The sequence below is a fragment of the Bos javanicus genome, chromosome 29 (genome assembly GCF_032452875.1).
Source record: "Bos javanicus breed banteng chromosome 29, ARS-OSU_banteng_1.0, whole genome shotgun sequence".
Taxonomy (NCBI): domain Eukaryota; kingdom Metazoa; phylum Chordata; class Mammalia; order Artiodactyla; family Bovidae; genus Bos; species Bos javanicus.
This window is the reverse complement of record NC_083896.1, coordinates 1,955,202-1,975,136: the sequence shown is the minus strand read 5'-3', so window position 1 is coordinate 1,975,136 and position 19,935 is coordinate 1,955,202. Positions and strand designations below refer to the sequence as shown.

At 48.2% G+C, this 19,935-nt stretch overlaps 1 protein-coding gene across 1 annotated transcript; it reads left to right on the top strand.

Moving 5' to 3' along the window:
• Positions 1–205: 205 nt before the first annotated feature.
• MTNR1B (melatonin receptor 1B) lies at positions 206–15,607 on the top strand. The gene is made up of 2 exons (XM_061405991.1): positions 206–428; positions 14,458–15,607. The coding sequence occupies exons 1-2, from the start codon at positions 206–208 to the stop codon at positions 15,363–15,365; spliced, it is 1,131 nt and encodes a 376-aa protein (XP_061261975.1). The 3' UTR covers positions 15,366–15,607.
• The last annotated feature ends 4,328 nt before the right edge of the window (positions 15,608–19,935 follow it).

Here is a 19,935-nt window from a genome sequence, read left to right as displayed (position 1 = left end):
GCTTCTTTCAGCAGCGCCTGCACCCCAAATGCTCCTGTCAGTCCTACGTTTTTCTCCGCCCCCTGCCCACGCTTAATTAATCATCTCGTCCAGGTGCCTCCGCACTGGCCTCCTCGCTGGTGCGCGGGGCTGGGCAGGGAAAGGAGCGCCCTGCCTGCGGAGAGACGGGGTGCGCCGTGGCTGGCGCGGGGCCGGAGCGTCCGGGATGCCGGAGAACGGCTCCTTCGCCAACTGCTGCGAGGCGGGCGGCCGGGCCGAGAGCCCCCGCTGGACTGGCGCGGGCGGCGCGCGGCCCTCCGGGGCGCCCCGGCCTCCCTGGGTGGCGCCCGCGCTGTCCGCGGTGCTCGTCGTCACCACCGCCGTGGACATCGTGGGCAACCTCCTGGTCATCCTCTCGGTGCTCGGCAACCGCAAGCTCCGGAACGCAGGTGAGCGCCGAGCCCGCCGCCGCGTCGGCCGCTCCCGGGGGCCGGGTCCCTGGTCTGACCCTGACCGCGCAGTTGGCCGCCTGGTCTGTCCTCCGCTCCCCGCGCCGCCTTCCCTCCTCTCAACAAGTCCCCAGGTTTGGTCTTGAACTCAAAATTAGGTTGAGTTTGCTGCCTTTCCCCGACGTGTGGCTCTTGCAAACGCACCGGGAAGCACTTGGCGCATCAGTGCCGGCGTGAATCGGGTAAAGTTTTTCTCGAGCACTTCTTGGCAGAGCAGGGAGCTGTGAAAATAGGAGCGTCTGAAAGTCAAAGCTCTCCAAGGCGCTCCAATTTTTGCGGATTTGGATGGTGCCCCTCCGTGGCCACAGGAATCTCATCTTCAACACCTCCCTCCCCTGCCAAGCACTGTGGTTCACGCAGCACGTGCTTAGAAATTATTTACTGAGACAATGAGTAAATTAGTGGAAACGCTTTAGAGGGTTTTGGTCCGATATTTAGCTCCTCATCTTGGTTCCAAACAAGAGTGCAAAGACAGTCGACAGCATCTACTTGGTCAGAATTGCATTGTTTTCAAATAACCCCCGTCTTTAATGAAGACAGGGAATTCGTAGGACTAAACGAAGATTAAAATAATAATTTGGCAAAATAGTGTTGCAATCCTGACTATTTCTCCCTTTCGATACACTCATTTCAACTTTCTCATATGTAGGTGTGCTAGGGAACAAAACCAGAGGGAGGGAGTCTGAACTCTGACCCCGAGGTCATCAGAGCATGCTGACCATTCTAGCTTTCGGAGAAGCTCAGTGACCCGTTCGTCCATTTGTCGTTTCCCTGTTTGGGCCTTAGGGGCAACTCAAATGTTAGAGTGAATTAAAATGAAAAGATAGCAGAAAACCAATCAGATAACTTAATCATGCTTTTCTAAGGAGGCAGACCATTCAGAAAGGCTATTTCTAGTACATTGTTATAAACACTTTATGTGACCCAGTGACTCCCAAGATTTTTTATCTAAAGAACAAACAAAAATGCGAGCTTCTATGTGTAATATTGGAAACCACATTTGAAGTAATTGTATGGTGACAGATGGTAACTAGATTTATAGGGATCATTTTGAAATGTATAGAAGTATTGAATCCCTGTGCTGTGCACTAGGAACTAACATATTGTTATAGGTTAGTTATACTGCAAAAACAAACTCAGAAAAAGAAATTAGATTTGTAGAGCCAGAGGCAAGAGTTGAGGGCAGAGGAAACTGAATTAAGGCAATCTAAAGGCACAGACGACCACTTCTAAGATAAGTAAGTACTCAGGATGCAGTGTACAGCATGGTAAATATAACACTGCTGTATGTCATATGAAAATTGTTGAGAGTAAATCCTAAGAGTTCTCATCACAAGGAAATTTTTTTTTCTGTTTCTTTTTGCATCTATTTGAGATGATGGATATTCACTAAACCTATTGTGGTAATCTTTTCATGGTGTATGTAAATCAAATCATCTTGCTTTGCTCCTTAAATATACAGTGCTGGGTCTCAATTACATCTCAGTTAAACTGGAAGGAAAGGAAAAGTTAAACTTTCTAACTCAGTCATTTCAGTAGTGGTGACTTGTATTATCTGCAATAACTTTTTCAAGATAGTGTTGTGTTCTTGGACTAGAGGCTTATCTATTAGGAAAGAGCAGGTTAAAATCATTTTGATCATATTGTCTTTTGTAGCAGCCACAAGGATTCATTTCCTGCCCGGGGAAGCAGGGCTTCTCTCCCAGATTATCAGGTGTTTAGAGGAGCCTTTGTGGGCTTCCTCCCTTGGGTGGGGTGGCTGGGGCAGGGTGCTGTTTCCTTTGCCCTCCTCCATCCACAGGCGGGCTGGCCTCTTCCCCTCTCCTAGCGAAGTTCACAGAGACCTTATTGATTTGAGAGTATGGCTGGGGTGGGTAATGAGCATGTTAAAACGCTGGTACTCGCTGTGTTCATCCTTCCCGTGTCTTGGCGAGCCTGCTACAGCCCAGCACCAGAAAAAAAGAATTTAATACCATATCTGTGCATCAAAGTGACAGTAGCTCAGTCGTGTCCGACTCTTTGCGACCCCACAGACTACGAAGTCCATGGAATTCTCCAGGCCAGAATACTGGAGTGGGTAGCCGTTCCCTTCAGGGGATCTTCCTATTTCTGACATTTTCCTGCCCCAGTCACGCAACTTAACCAGTTTTTATTTGACCCTTGGCTTTATTGATGATGGTCATGAAAAATCATTTGACAGACTGAGATTTCACAAGATGCCCGAACACCTACAGCACTTTGAATAGTTAGCACCCCTTCTACTATTCATCGGCTTCCCTGGTAACTCAGCTGGTAAAGAATTCACCTACAATGTGGGAGACCTGGGTTTGATCCCTGGCTTGGGAACATCCCCTGGAGAAGGGAATGGCCACCCATGCCAGTATTCTTGCCTGCAGAATTCCATAGACAGAGGAGCCTGGCAGGTTAGAGTCCATGGGATCACAGAGAGTCAGACGTCATGCACACACACATATATATAATTTATATATACAATTTAAAAGAGTCGACACAACTGAGCAACTTTCACTACTATTTGTCAGTTTTTCCTCTTACTGAAGAGTTTGGAGTTACTTTAAGAAACATCTTGGACCTTTCTGTAATTGAGTCTAGTTCTTTAATTCATCCGTCTTAAGAAAATAGGGCTGTCATAATGAAAACATGTATATTTACAATAACTCAGGCACACAGCGCACATTAAAGTCACAGGCACATACTTAGCAGGTGTCATTATCCTCTACTACTGCTAAGTCACTTCAGTCGTGTCCGACTCTGTGCGACCCCATAGATAGCAGCCCACTAGGGTCCCCTGTCCCTGGGATGCTCCGGGCAAGAACACTGGAGTGGGTTGCCATTTCCTTCTCCAATGCATGAAAGTGAAAAGTGAAAGTGAAGTTGCTACTTGACTATTATAAACTCAGTTTCTCTGTTTGGCAGATTCTTATTGTTAATAACAGGGATGTTCCATAGCAGTGTAGATGGTTAGATTGACTGTCCTTTTGTGGGCACGGGGGACTCCCCTGTCTGCAACTTCTGTGCTCACGCCTTGGGCTAACTTTCTCAGAGATGGCCCTAGAGCAAGGCAGACAGGAAGGGAGGGAGGGTGGGAGACAGATGCAGAGCACTGCGCCACTTAGACGGTAAGGCCAGGAGTGTGTTTCGCCCCCTGCCACGTTTCCCGAGCCTTACTCCTTGAGTGGCGTGGGCGGCGTCTTCGCCTCCCCGTGCCTGCTCCCTGGGGACCCTCCACACCCCAGACTCTCCTGGAGCGTCTGAGGACTTCTCCCTGTGCCCGCCCCTGCTCTCTGTCCCCTGTCCAGGCCGCGCCAACATCCACCCCTGTATTTTGTCTTTTCCTCTCCTGCTTTTACAGAACCTTCCTCCATCATGTTCCTTCTCTCTCACTGTATTTTCAATTTCTCTTTCCCTTTAGCCCCTCTCCCCACCCCCACACACTGGGGATCCTTTGATTAAAAGAAAAAGTAATCTTTCCTTGGTCTTATGTGTCCTTCTAACTTCGTGACTCCTTTCTCCTTTTCAGCAGACATCTGACTAACGGTTTATATCCATTAATCACTCACTGCTCCCCATTTCCCCTGAGCCCCCTAGGTCTGCCCTCCTGGGAGGTGCCCTGTGCTTTGTGCCACTGGGGGCCGCTCCCTCCCGGGACCTTCCATTCCCTCGGCTCACCGGATGCTAGCTCTTGAACCTCCTTCCTCTCTTCATCTTTGAGACACCCGATCCCTGAGAGTCATCACTGGTCCCTTTGTTCCCCAGGTCCTCCTGATTTTGGTCTCAGAGTATCTCTACATGCCCCAATTCACACTCTTATCCTCCCCTAAACAAGCCATGTTCCTGGTCCCCAGACAGCTTTCCCCGCCCCTCCGCCCTCCCTGTCACCATGGCCAGACGCACCCCTGCGTCCAGGGACCACTTCCTGCATCTACAGAATGGGGCCCAGCCCCAGCGCCCCTGGCACAAGCCTGTGGGGCTGGCGGGACTCCCCAGGGTCACAGCCCCAGCTCTCTGCTCCCGCTTATGGAGATAGGAGCTGCTGCCACCCGCTCCCGGCCTGTGTTCTCTGATGCTCTCTCTTCATCTCCGGAAGCTCCTCTGCCTCTTTTTGGCTAGAGAATATCTCCCTCAAATCCCTTACTACCCTGGTGGTAAGTGGTTAAAACCCTGAGCTCGGGTTTGATGCCTGTTCAGGGAAGATCCCATATGCTGTAAGGCTCAGGCAAAAAATGGAGGCTCCTTTAGGCTCTAAGAATTGCACACCAGCTGCAGACCTCAAGGGCTTCCCTGGTCGCTCAGTTGGTAAAGAATCCGCCTGTAATGCAGGAGACCCAGGTTCAATTCCTGGGTCGGGAAGCTCACTGGAGAAGGGAGAGGCTACCCATTCCAGTATTCTTGAGCTTCCCTGGTGGCTCAGCTGGTAAAGAATCTACCTGCAATGCGGGAGACCTGGGTTCGATCCCTCGGTTGGGAAGATGCCCTGGAGAAGGGAAAGGCTACCCACTCCAGGATTCTGGCCTGGAGAATCCCATGGACTGTATAGTCCCTGGGGTCGAAAAGAGTCAGACACAACTGAGCCACTTTCACTTTCTTTTTGCAGACCTCGAAATCAAATTCAACTAGGAAAAGAAGTAGCCAACATAGAGGTAGACTGTCTTCTCCCAAGACACTAGCTCAACCCCCTTCCTCAGCCCTCCTGCTGGTTGTTGGCTTTATAGTTAATATCATAAAAGGTGTGGTTACTGTCTCCCCCCACGACCCCGCCCAGTCCACACAGCACTTCCCTTGCAGTATCGCTCTGAGTTTTTTCTCTCCCCACGGGACTGTGAAATCATTGAGAGCAGAGACTTTTATTCCATTTCTGAAACTTAATCTAGGTCTGCTGGAACAAATTGAAATGGACAAAATATCAAGAAAGCAGTGAGATAGAAGGTATTAATTTTGTGTCGTGAGGTGAGGTATACTCAGCACCACTCACGCCATCAGTACGAATCTCAGGGAACTGAACTGCCATGAGCACTAAAAGCCCAAAGTATATCTCATTCTTGTCCTCAAAAGCTGACTGGCACCTTCTCTAGAGTGTACTGACCCCTGTTGTTCCTGTGTGGCCAGCAGGCTCCCTAAAATTGCACCCCAGTGACTCCTTAGGGAGTTTGTTTTTTAAATTTTTATTGGTGTATGTTGTTGTTCAGTCACTAAGGTATGTCCGGCTCTTTGTGACCCCATGGACTGCAACGCTCCAGGCTTCTCTGTCCTTCCCTATCTCCCACAGTGCGCTCAAACCCATGTCCATTGTGTTGGTGATGCCTTCCAACCATCTCATCCTCTGTCATCCCCTTCTCCTCCCGCCTTCAATCTTTCCCAGCATCAGGGTCTTCTCGAAAGTTGGATCTTCCCCAAAGTTAGCTCTTCACATCAGGTGGCCGAAGTATTGGAGTTTCAGCTTCACCATCAGTCCTTCCAATGAATATTCAGGACTGATTTCTTTTGGAATGGACTGGTTTGATCTCCTTGCAGTCAAGGGACTCTCAAGAGTCTTCTCCAACTATTTGAGTGTAGTTAATTTACAACATTGTGTTAGTTTCAGGGATAGAGCAAAGTGAGTCAGTTATACATACATATACATGCATTCACTCTTTTTGAGATTCTTTCCCATCTACGCCATTACAGAGTACAGAGAAGAGTCCCCTGTGCTCTACAGCAGGTTCTTACCAGTTATCTGTTTTATATATAGTAATGTGTATGTGCCTCTTGCCCATTCTGGCTTGAGGCTACTCACTGTAAACCACCTATAAAATGGAGCCTCCTGTTGTTACCCTGCACCATCCAGACTGTCAGCCACACACAGAAAAGAGCTGAGAGAAACGTGTCCTTACTGTAATGCAGAGATAGTCTCCATCAGCTAGCAGAAGGCACCACGGCACCCATAGTTCCTGGCCCACCGGCACAGGGACCCTGGTTTCCCAGGTGATGATCAGGAGCCACTGCCTGACAATGGATTCTTGTTCTGGATTAATGGATTAATGGATTAATGGATTAATTCTTGTAATGGATTAAGAGGCTGTCGGGGAGGTGTTGTTAGTGAGTGGAGGTATGGCCATATCTAGGGCATTCCTGTGATTTCTAAGGAAGAAGGACGTGGAATATCTGACGTTGGGATTACCCAGAAAGACACGGAGCGCTTGCTGAACACCCAGGTCCTTGTCTGGAACCCACTCTGTCGCTTGGACGCCCAGCAGTGCACAGAGTCTGCATCATCTCTCACCCAGAACCACTGGCTGTGCTGCGGACTTCCTGGGGGGGATTTCAGCCTGGCCCTGTTGGCATCCCCAGTTAGCTTAGAGCAGATCCTGAATCGAGGAGGTAAATGGTGATTTATTTACATGTCACAGGCTGATCCTGAGCTAAAGCTTCTGAAGGGCCTGGAGGAAATGTTACTGGGCCCACAGCCCCCGCCCTCCAGGCATTACCAGGTAAGTGGCCCCGCCTCAGCCAGGCTTTATCCACCATCAAGCACTCCTGGAGACATCCCTTGGTGGCAAGCATCTTCTGAGCTGCTGAGCCTTCAGGCTTTGGAGGGCTTTTCATCAGCTGAAACTAAACTGCGCTGCTTTAGACTCCTTCTCTGATGTTGCCTGAGCCTTCCAACTTCACATTTTAGCTCTAAGTATTTTCTCTTTACTGAGCAAAAATAGAAGCATTTTAAATCTCTTAATTATGTCTTTTAGCCAAATAGCCAGAAAGCTCATAATCCTTGTTAATTGCCCTCTTGGAGTCCTCAGTATCCCTGAGTGTGAACATTTTCATGTTTGACTGCCTTTTTTTCCTCCCCACAAGGTTCAGAGTCTGTATTTAGCATGATATGCTGCAAAACTCAGAAAACTGATGACCCATTAGGTCTTACAGTTTAAGATACTGAAGGCTGAAAGAGGAAAACTTAAGAGTGTTAAGTCCCGAATCTGAGGGAGTTTACACTTCAGGAGCAGTGTCCTAACTTCACCTTTCTCATCCTATAGGAATTCTTACATCTTATCTCCCAGGGAGCCTAGTCCAACATTATGAGCCTCTTTCTTGTTCTTTGTAATAATAATATCAGGCTGTCATAATTTTATGTAATTATAATAAGACTGATATAATGCAGGTGATAATAATATAAAAATCCCAATAATAGGTAATAGCTAAGATTGTTATATGTAGGCTTAGCAGATGCAAACTATTATATATAGAATGGATAAACAACAAGGCCTTCCTGTGTAACACAGAGAACTATGTTCAATGTCGTACGATTAAACCATAATGAAAAGGAGTATAAGAAAAGTAGTGTATACATGTATAACTGAATCACTTTGCTGTACAGCAGAAGTCAACACAACGTTGCAAATGAGCACATCATTGTAAATTAAAAAAAAAAGACTGCTATGTGCTTATTATGTGTCAGGTAGAAGCCTCTCTCATTTAAAAGAGAAGAAGAAAAAAATCTTCCACAGTCTCTCTATCAGATAGCCCTTTCCAAGCACCAGTTCATTTCCCTCCTTCTCTTGAAGGCAAAGCAGATTAGGAGGGTGGCCTCCAGTGCAGAAGTGTGTCCTCCAGCGCTCACCGGGCTCGCCCTTGCTCACATCCCTGCTGGTCTCCTAGCTGGCAGCCTAGAGGGCACTTTCTCACTCTTGTGATGACCAAAAACTCTACACCCTCAATCCCTTTGACATTTCTTTTTCCTGATTTCCTCTTGTTTCTCTTCTTGTTTTTTTTTTTCCTCCCCTCTTTCTCTGTTCACATATTCTGGGTGCTAATGTCTTGATCTGTAAAATGGAATCAGCTGATCCATCATAAAATCAGCCTTAAAGGATTCCTGTGAAAAACAATTGAGTCAGTTAGTGTGAATGCATATTATAAACATTAAGGTGCTATATCAATTGTTTTCTTGTTGTTATGTGTGTTAGTGGCTCAGTCACATCCGACTCTTTGTGACCCCATGGACTGTAGCCCACCAGACTCCTCTGTCCATGGGATTCTCCAGGCAAGAATACTGAAGTGGGTTGCCATTCCCTTCTCCAGGGGATCTTCCTGACTCAGTGGTTGAACCCAGGTCTCCTACATTGTAGGCAGATTCTTTACCATCCGAGCCACCAGGGAAGCCTTTTTGTTATAACTAAGTGTAATTAAAGTAATAAAATGCTTCCATAAGAGTTTCCAAGCAATGCTTTGATGGTTATGGTATAAGATTTTGTGGTAAGCATCTTATAGAGCTTCCCGGCTGGCCGAGGGGTAAAGAATCCACCTGCCAAGCAGGAGACGCAGGTTTGATCCTGATCCCTGGGTTAGGAAGATCCCCTGAAGAAGGAAATGGCAACCCACTCCAGTATTCTTGCCTGGAGAATTCCATGGACAGAGGAGGCTGATGGGCTACAGTCCATGGGGTCACAAAGAGTCAGACACGACTGTGCCACTGAGCACAGCAAAGCAATAAGCATTTTAGTTACTTATTTAAGTTGATGCTTGTGCTCTTAAATATATTCTTTTAAGTGGTTAAAATATCTCCATCTTATTTTTGCATACGCTATTTGCTTGCTAAGTGTAAGTTAAAATTATGTTAGATTTCAACTGAGCCCTTGTATGATTTACCCACACGATCCAGGGTTTTCATAAATATTGTGATTTGGGAAGAAAACAATATCCACCCTCAAAGAATCTGGGGATTAATTAGGAAATCTCTTTGTTGTTCAGTCTCTAAGTTGTGTCTGACTTTTTTCGACCCCATGGACTGTAGCCTGCCAGGCTCCTCTGTCCATGGGGTTTTCCCAGGCAAGAATACTAGAGTGGGTTGCCATGCCCTCTTTGAGGGAATCTTCCCAGCCCAGGGATCGAACCTGGGAGGCCTGCACTGCTAGGCAGATTCTGCAACACTGAGCCACCAGGGAAGCCTAATTAGGAGCTTATGTTAATATGAAAGGACATTGTTTTAGTATTTTTGAAGTAGTCACATTTTTAATAAATTACCTGTTCAGTTGTTTCAAATGCCTATCCCTGAATATAACTAATAAGAATACCTCTACTCAGCCATTAAAAAGAATACATTTGAATCAGTTCTAATGAGGTGGATGAAACTGGAGCCTATTATACAGAGTGAAGTAAGCCAGAAGGAAAAACACCAATACAGTATACTAACGCATATATGGAATTTAGAAAGATGGTAACGATAACCCTGTATACGAGACAGCAAAGAGACACTGATGTATAGAACAGGCTTATGGACTCTGTGGGAGAGGGAGAGGGTGGGAAGATTTGGGAGAATGGCATTGAAACATGTGAAATGTCATGTATGAAACGAGATGCCAGTCCAGGTTCAATGCACGATGCTGGATGCTTGGGGCTGGTGCACTGGGACGACCCAGAGGGATGGTATGGGGAGGGAGGAGGGAGGAGGGTTCAGGATGGGGAACACATGTTTTAAAATTATTAAATTAAAAATTAAAAAAAAAAAAGAATACCTCACATTTGTTTGAAGATTATTATTATTTCTTAAATCCTTTCCCATGCAAGATCCCATTTGAGGTAAATAGCCATCCTGGGATGGAGGCAGGCCCAGAAGAAGGGCCTTTGTGATTTGTGGCTGATCCCTTGGCTGGTCATGCTTGATCAGCCTCATCCCCACCCCACCGCCCACTGCCCTCAGCCCCAGGATAACTCGACTCTTGCCCAGTGTTCTCACCCCCTCATGCTGGTCTCCCACCTAGCTCTCCCTACACGAAAACACAGTTTCTGTGTCTCTTTCCCCAACAGCACTGTGGGCATCTCAGTGGCAGGGGCATGTCTTTCAGCCATCACTGTGCCCTACCCAAGCATGATAGGTGCTCAGTGGACAGAGCACACGTTTTTGAGTAAGTGGAAGATGGAGGAAGACCTCAAGGCATGGGAAGTTTAACCTTGTTGGAAAGGATTACAGAGAGGATAGTGTTAACTTCCCCATCATAACACGCACAGCATCTCACTAAAAACTATTTCATTACTATACGTGGCTCCACTGGGTCTTAGTTGCAGCATGCCTGATCTCCTTGTCTTCGTTGAGGCATGTGGGTTCATTAGTTGCTGCATGCAGGATTTTTTACATTTACAATATGCAAGATCTAGTTCCCTGACTAGGATCAAACCTGGCCGCTCTGCATGGTAACCACTAGATCACCTTCACATCTCACTTTCATTTCATTGTCCCCTGTATGAGACCCTGAGGTCTGTAAGAGAAGATGCATCGTTCTTGCTTACCACACTACCCTCAGCCCCAGCATAGTCAGAGCATCTGGCTGAGCCACCAGGGAAGCCCACAGTCAGAGCCGGTACCCAGTAAATACTCAGCAGTATTTGTTGAGCAAATGAGTCCATGACTATCTATTTCTGCATTGCTACTTTTAGCTCAAAGAGCAGATACAATTTAAAACCAACACATTCTTCTTAGAAAATAGAGTGGGCACAGGAAAGAGGGATGCAGAATTCTGATGAAGACCAGATAGCTCAACATCTGCTGGCTCTCTTCCAGATTAACACATCCCCACTGAGGACTAGATTTCCTGAAAAAGGGAAAGTAGGCCAAGAGGGAGGGGACCGTGGTGGCTGTGTATGTGGAGGGATGTGCTTTGTGTATGAATAATGGCAGGATTTCCACCCATATTAATACAAAACCCTGTTGTGAAGGTCTGTCTCCACTAACATGCCCTGTCTGATGGAGGCCGATGGAAATAAGTAACGCCAAGGCTTGTGAGATAAATGCTCGTTAGAGGCCTGTGCCCGGGTGATGGCCAGCACTGCGTGTCCTGCTCAATTTCTCACCTGTCTGTAGAAAATGGGACTGGAGAACTCAGCCTCCCCTTGACTCTCATCTAGACAGGGCCTGGCTTCTTAGAGATGGGAAACACGGCAAGAATTTTATTCCTCTAATTTGGAATAGTCTGGAGACGATAGGACGTCTGGGCAGATGGATCTGCAGCAGGAACTGGTTGATTTCAGCCTTTTAGGAACGGCCAGAGTAATGGGGAAGAGTAATTGAATCACTTTCCACGTGGAGCCGAATGTGTTCTACCTACTGCTTACAAGCTGTTTGCCGCCTCTGGGGCGTTATTCCAGGCTGGGCCACGTTAACACCGCAGAGCTTGACTTGCTTCCTGAGAAACAGCGGGCTGAGCCGCACCTGCTCCCAGCCGCTCCTGCCTTTGTCTGCCCGTGCTTGCAAGGGCAGGAAGCTCCTTTGCCACCCCGCCAGGAGGCTGTGGGCCCTGCGGAGGCCAGCATCCCCACGGTGGAAAGAAGGGATTTTTGTCACAGAAATAGCCATGCCACGTGTGTCTGAGGAGGGGGAAAGAAGGCTCCAAAAATAAAGAACAGAACCGACAAAGCAATCATCACAGAGAAAAGAAGTTCAGGGACTTGGTCAAGTTAAAAAGTGACAGCACTGAGATTACCCCAGGTCACCTCAACTTCCAGCACCTACTTCCAAATGTCAAAATGTCAAAACAGTTAATTTCTTTTTTTTTTTTTTTGAGGAGTCTCTATACTGTGTTCCACAGTGGCGGCGTCAGTTTACATTCCCACCTACAGTGTTTTAAGGTTCTGTTCCCTTTTCGCTACATCCTCACCAACATTTGTTATTTGTGTTCTTTTTGGTCATAGCCATTCTGATCAGTGTCAGGTGCTATCTTCCTGTGGTTTTGATCTGCATTTCTCTGATTATTAGTGATGCTGAGCATCTTTTCATAAGCCTGTTGGCCATCTGTGTGTCTTCCTTGAAAAAACATCTATATAGGTCTTCTGCTCATTTTTTGATCAGGTTATTTGGTTTTTTTGATATTGAGTTTATGAGCTATTTGCATTTTGGATATTAACCCCTTATCGGACATACCATTTGCAAATATTTTCTCACATTCAATAGACTGTCCATATGATCCATCAATTCCACTGCTGGTTATATGTCTGAAAGAAAAAGAAAATACTAATTCAAAAAAATACATATGCACCCCAGTGTTCATAGCAGCATTATTTACAATTATCAAGGTATGGAGGCAATCAACAGATGACTGGATAAAGAAGATGTGGTGTATACACATACATGATGGAATATTACTCAGCCATAACAATGAGTGAAATTTTGCCACGTGCAACCACTTGGATGGAACTGGATGCCATTCTACTTGGTAGAATAAGTCAGACAGAGAATGAGCACTGCGTGTTTCCATTTCTATGTGGAATCTAAAAATAGAACAAATCGTGACTATAACAAAAAAGAAGCAGGGTCACACAGAGACAAACTCGTGGTTATCCGTGGGGTGAGGGTATGGGGGAAGGGCAGCATAGCAATAAGGGATTCAGAGAGAAAAATACTAGGTGCAAAATAAACTGTAAGAATTGCACAGGGAATACAGACAATACTGTATAATAGCCTTAAATGGAGTATAATCTATAAAAATCCTGAATCACTATGTTGTACGCCTGAAACTAATACAATATTATAAATCAACTATAATGATTCCTGAGTCATCTGACAGCAAATTTGAAAGAGGTAACCCCTCACTCTCTGAGACCAAGTAAGGTCTAAGTAGTAGAGTCAGAAGGGCTTCTCAAGCACTGCTAGATGTAAAGAACCTGCCTGCCAGTGCAGCAGACATGAGACACTGGTTCAATCCCCGAGTCAGGAAGATCCCCTGGGGAGGGCATGCAACCCATTCCAGAATTCTTGCCTGGAGAATCCCATGGACAAAGGAGCCTGGTGGGATACAGTCCATGGGGTCACACAGAGTCAGACACGACTGGGGCGACTTAGCATGCATATATGCACAGTGGAATCAGAAGCTGAAATCTACCAGTGGAGATAGAGAACAAGACTGAGAAATGAAAAAGCAGGAGATTCCCCCACATCCCAGGCAGGTCCTGAGATGTGCATTTCTTGCCTGTAGTACCAGCATGAAATAATTTGAGGGGGATTTTCTCCCACTAACTAAACAGATTCCTGAGACAGTAGAATAGGAAGGAATCTCACAGTTTACCCTAAGACAGGGTTCTCCTCCACCATCCAACCTGTATTTGAAAGTCGCAAGAGACAGGGAAGCTCACTGCTTGGAAAGCACTTCCAAAATGTCCAAATGAGCTCCTTTCTATTCAGTTACACCCTGTTTCCTTCAGACCCTTCTCTGGTGGCTCAGATGGTAAAGAGTCTGCCTGTAATGCAGGAGACCTGGGTGTGATTCCTGGGTCAGGAAAATCCCCTGGAGCCAGGCTTGGCAACCCACTCCAGTATCCTTGCCTGGAGAATTCCATGGACGGAGGAGCCTGGAAGGCTACTAGTCCGTGGGGTCGCAGAGAGTCGGACACAACCGAGTGACTAACACTTTTCCCTCAGATCCTAACTTAGCTCTTGACTCAGGAACAGTTGGGTCCTGGGAACTCCCAGGGAACTAACAAATGTCTTTTCAGTCGTTTCTGAGTGAGGTGACCTCAAGCATCTGAGGCTAAAACAGGCATTTTAAGAAGCCTGCTTGTGGGTCTTACAGCTTCCCCAGGAGTCTTCTCTGAGGTGGGGTGACAATGTGTGTCTGGACACGGAGGACTTTCTCTACCTTGTAGGTCTGTTTGTAGCTACAGGTGTAGAATCTGCTTTACCTGAGGGTCTGACTTGAGGGCACTCCCAACTGAGTGGCTCTGAGCCCCCTTTTCCCAAACCCCCTTGGGATCAGACCTGGCTTTTCTGATTGCTGTGCCTTTTGGGTCCTTTCCATCAGCCAGGTGCTTTGGACCCCTGAGGTGGTCACTGCAGCCTCTGCAGGGGCCCCCCAGATGCACGGTGACAGTGGCACATCGGTGTCCTGGGAGAGTCCCTCCTGGGAGGGACAGAGGCTAGAATATTCTAGCATATTCTAGAGGATGAAGATCACACGGTCTCAGCCTGACTCTCTCTGCCCGTTTCTTGCTCCAGGTAACCTGTTCTTGGTGAGTCTGGCGTTCGCTGACCTGGCCGTAGCCTTGTACCCCTACCCGCTGAGCCTCGTGGCCATCTTCCACGACGGCTGGGCCCTGGGGGAGGTGCACTGCAAGGCCAGCGCCTTCGTGATGGGTCTGAGCGTGGTCGGCTCCGTCTTCAACATCACCGCCATCGCCGTCGACCGCTACTGCTACGTCTGCCGCAGCGTGACCTACCACCGCCTCTGCCGCCGCCGGCACGCCGCCGTCTATGTTGGCCTCGTCTGGCTGCTCACCCTGCTGGTCCTTCTGCCCAACTTCTTCGTGGGGTCCCTGGAGTACGACCCGCGCGTCTACTCGTGCACCTTCGCGCAGACGGCCAGCGCCGGATACACGGCGGCCGTGGTGCTCGTGCACTTCCTGCTGCCCGTGGCTGTTGTGTGTTTCTGCTACCTGCACATCTGGGTGCTGGTGCTGCGTGCCCGCAGGAAGGTCAAGGCGGAGAGCAAGCCACGCCCATGGTCTGGTCGCGTGCGGAGCTTTCTGAGCATGTTTGTGGTCTTTGTGATCTTCGCCATCTGCTGGGCGCCGCTGAACTGCATCGGCCTCGCCGTGGCCATTGACCCCGAAGAAGTGGCTCCCCGGGTGCCAGAGGGGCTGTTCGTCTCTAGCTACTTCCTGGCCTATTTCAACAGCTGCCTGAACGCCATCGTCTATGGGCTCCTGAACCAGAACTTCCGCAGGGAATACAAGAGGATCATCTCTGCCCTCTGGAACCCACGGCGCTGCCTGCAGAACTCTTCCAAGGGCAGCCAGGCTGAGGGCCCGGGCAGCCAGCCTACCCCCGCTGATAGTGCCCGGGCCCCTGTGCAGGCAGATAATCTCCCACCTGATGCCCAGCCGGGCAACGCACTCAGGAAATGATGGGAGAGAATCCACTCCTCGGGGGAGGTCAGCCGCCCGGGCTGTGCCAGCCGGTCAGAGGACAGTGCGCAGCTGGGGGCCCTTCACCCTGTGGACGAGAAGCCCCTCAGCACGCTGGGGTCAGGCAGTCAGGGACCCCTGCAGGTCCTGGAGGCCGCGATCCAGTGAGCACATCCGGCCCAGCCCGCCCACAGTCCGGGTGCACTGGGGCCCGGTCCCGCACGGGCGAGGAAGGAGCAGAAGGCACAGGGGCCTGGGGTGCAAGAGGCAGCCTCCTGCCCACTGCTGCCCTCCTGGTTGGGCTTCCTGCTGCTTTCACCCCTTCCCCTGAGGGGCTGCAGGAGGCCAGGGCTCCTCTGTGAGCGAGGCTGGAAGGAGAAGCTCTGCAGGGCAGGACGAGGGGTGCTCTGCAGGTGCCGCTCCGAGGACAGCGTCCTGCACCCTAACCCTGCCAGGATCTTCCCTACACATATGTGTGCACACGTGTGCAAACCCACACACACCATATCACACACACACATCCTTGTATACACTGTGCCCACCACTCACATCACACTACAGACACATTACACACACACCCCATCACACACACCCCCCCATATACACTGTACACCCCACTCACCACACTACAGACATACTACACACACACACACAGCCCTATATACACTGTATACACCACTCACAGCACACTAAAGACATACACACACACACACACCCTATATACACTGTGCACACCACTCACACCACACACATACTACAGACACGCAGAGCCCTATATACACTGTATATACCACTCACTTCAAACAACAGATATACCACACGCACAGCCCTATATAAACTGTATACACCACTCATACCACACTATAGACACACTACACACCACATCACAAAGACACCCCTATATACACTGTACACCCCACTCACACCACACTACAGACATACCACACATACACATCCTATATACACTGTACACACCACTCACACCACACTACAGACATACTACACACACACCACATCAGATACACACACACCCTTGTATATGCTGTGCACACCACTCACACCACACTACAGGCATACCACACACACACCACATCAGATACACACACACCCTTGTATATGCTGTGCACACCACTCACATCACACTACAGACATATTGCACACGCACACGCACACACACCCCTATATACACAGTATACACCACTCACACCACACTACAGGCATACTGCGCACACACACACACACACACACACACACACCCCTCAGGCGTCTGGACTAGAGCCTACCCAGCTTCCTTTCCTGGTCCCACCCTGTTCAAGCTGTGTGACTTGCTTGTGTGCTTGGCAGACCCCTACCCTCTGTCTTCCTCAGTTGCTCCCCTTTAAACAGAGACCGTGCCACCGCCTGCCCCCTCAGGGCTGTGTGAGGAGTTGCTGCGATGACACGGCCTGAGAGTGAGGGCATGGCTGGCACTCGTCATCATTCCCTCGTCATTATTCTACCTACAGAGCATGAAGGGTGACCCGGAAGGAGAGAAGCAGGGACCCGAGAAGACTGGAGTGGACGGAAGGGGACGGGAAGGTGTGTGTGGCAGTGGGGCCACCTCGGGAAGGTGTGTGTGGCAGTGGGGCCACCTCTGCCCCAGGGCCTTCCTCAGCCTGTGTATTCTCAGGGTTTTTCCCCCGAAACTTAGTTGCATTGGAATTTTATTACTGAACATTTGCTAATCATATTTAAACATCAGACATTTCTAATGTTTAGGGACCTTTAGTCGTCACTGTCACTGCTAGAGGGCTTCTCAGGTGGTGCTGGTGGTAAAGAACCGGCTGCCAACGCAGGAGACACAGGAGATGTGGGTTTGATCCCTGGGTCGGAAAGATCCGTTGGAGGAGGGCATGGCAACCCACTCCAGGATTCTTGTCTGGAGAATCCCATGGACAGAGGAGCCTGGCTACAGTCCATGGGGTCACAAAGAGTCGGACACGACTGCGCAACCGACACACTGCCCAGTCACTGGGTCACCTGGAAGCTTGGGGGCTCCAAGTGCTGGGTATGTGTTATCTTGTTTAATTGTTAAAACTCCTTGAAAAGGTATTACCCATGCTTGTACGAAGAAACTTAAAGAAGGTGTGGAGCCTGGGGCTCCTGTTTGTGTGTGTGTGTGTGTGTGTATGTATGTGTGTGACCTGGGAGGTTGTCAAACAGGAGATTTTGACTGTGCAGATATTGGGAAGGGTTCTGGGAATCTGATTCTGACCCTGGTGGTCTTTAACCAGACTGCTCAGAAAGTAGATGTTCCAGGTTTAGTGACTGAAAGGTTGGGATTCAACTGCCCAGTGTGGAAAGTCCCGCCCAGGGAGGCCTCCCAGTCCAGACCTCAGACAGAGACACACAGGAATTCTAAGGCCTCTCCCGGGGCTGCAGCCGCTTTTCCCAGCTCTGGGCAGAGCCTGTGCTGACCAGGCCTGGCCTGTGCTTGCCTTCTACTCCCCTTGCCTCCTGCCCCCAGGCACCAACTACAGGGGTTGGCTAGCCACTCCTGAAGTGAAGACAATGGAGTGTTCCCCACCTTCTCCTCTTATCCTGTATCTTTTTGCTCTGGGTTGAGTGTGTGACACAGCTCTGGCTCAGTAAATACGGTTGAAGGAATAAAAGCTCGCTTCAGTTCGCTGGGCCCACAGATGTGGCCTGGCTTGCCAGGGTTCAGTGCTAACAGTCCACTAACTGGGACCTTTTTTTTCCCCACAGGTTTTGGTGATGGTCCAGAAGCTGAAAGAATGGAGGGATATGGGGAAACCCAGGGCATCAGGCATGTACATACTCATGTGGGATGGCTTCTCGCTGTGGACTCTGATTTTAAATAAAGATCATTATGATTTTGCTGCAATAGTGTGGGAACTTTGTTCACTCTCTGCCTTTTTGATGCTGGACAACCTGGTCAAAGATACCACTTTGATACCTTCATTCCTATCTGTGTTAGTTTGCTGGGGCTGGCATGAGAAGGTACCGCGGAGCAGGTGTCTTAATACCAAGAAAACCCTGGACCTACCTTCAAAATGTTTGAGGCTAGTGTTGAACAGAATCTAAAGAAAGATGCAAGACTAGACTTGGGTACCTAGAAGTTCGACTGAAGCAGGACCACTCCCACGCCCACCACCCCCACACATGCGCATGTGTGCTAGAAGCCTGACAGAGCAGGTGGGCCCTTTTCTGAGCATCAATGGTTTTTATCTCTAGCATGCCAAAAAATAAAAACATATGAGACACTCAAAAAGGAAAGGAGTTTCAACCCCTGGACAAAAACAGAGTCATCACAGAAGGAGAACTAGAGATAGTGCAAATGTTGGAACTAGAAAGTAAGGACTTTAAAATAGCTGAAAAAATACAGGTGTTATGTAGAGTTAAGTAAGTCAGAAAGAGAAAAACAAATATATATATATATATATATATATATATATATATATATATATATTAATGCAGAGATGTGGAATCTAGAAAGTAGTAAAGATGAATTTATTTGCAGAGCAAGAATAGAGACACAGACAAATGTATGGATACCATGTGGGGAAGTGAGGTGCGATGAATTGGGAGATTGGGATCGGCATATATACACCGTGTGCGCACGTGTGTGCTAAGTCGCTTCAGTGGTGTCTGACTCTTTGTGATCCTATGAACTGTAGCCCTCCAGGCTCCTCTGTCCATGGGGATTCTCTAGGCGAGAATGCTGGAGTGGGTTGCCATGTCCTCCTCCAGGGAATCTTCCTGACCCAGGGATCGAACCTGTGTCTCTTATGTCTCCTGAACTGGCAGGCAGGTTCTTTACCACTAGCGCTACCTGGGAAGCCTATATACACTATAGGTTATGTATAAAATAGAAACTATACATACTATGTAAAAATAGAAGGCTAAAGAGCACTGACTGTATAGGACGGGGAACTCTACTTAATGCTCTGTGGTGACCTAAATGGGAAGGAAATCCAAGGAAGAGGAGATTTATGTATATGTGTGGCTGATTCACTTTGTTGTACAGCAGAAATTAACATGACATTGTAAAGCAACTATATCCCAATAAAAAATAAAATAACTGAAAAACATGGATCAGGATGTGATAGAAAAGGTGGACAATGCATGTGAAAAGGGAATTTTAGCACATAAAATTGTGTTTAAAAATGGGAATGTTGAAATAAAAATGTGATAACAGAGATGAAAAGTTTATTTGAAAGGCTTAACAGGTACCTGGACAGAGTGGAGTAAAGGAACCAGAACAAAATTGTCACAGGAAAGGGGAGTGTGGAGGAAATCTGGAGAAAGACAATTCCCATCTTCAAAGGGTCCTCTTCTAGTGGAGCCACACAGGAAGCAATCGCTCCAGCAGCAAATGATTATGAGACTCGTGAAACGCTGTCTCCCAGGGAACTTTGCCTGAACCTAGGTGTTCGGGGTTTTTACAGGAGCTCAGGCATATGGGTACCCTGTGCTTGGCATGGGTCAAAACTCTGGATTCCCCAAAGGGAAGCTGGTGTTCATCACGAGAAACACTATTTGTATAAATAATTTCAGTACAATGAGTCCC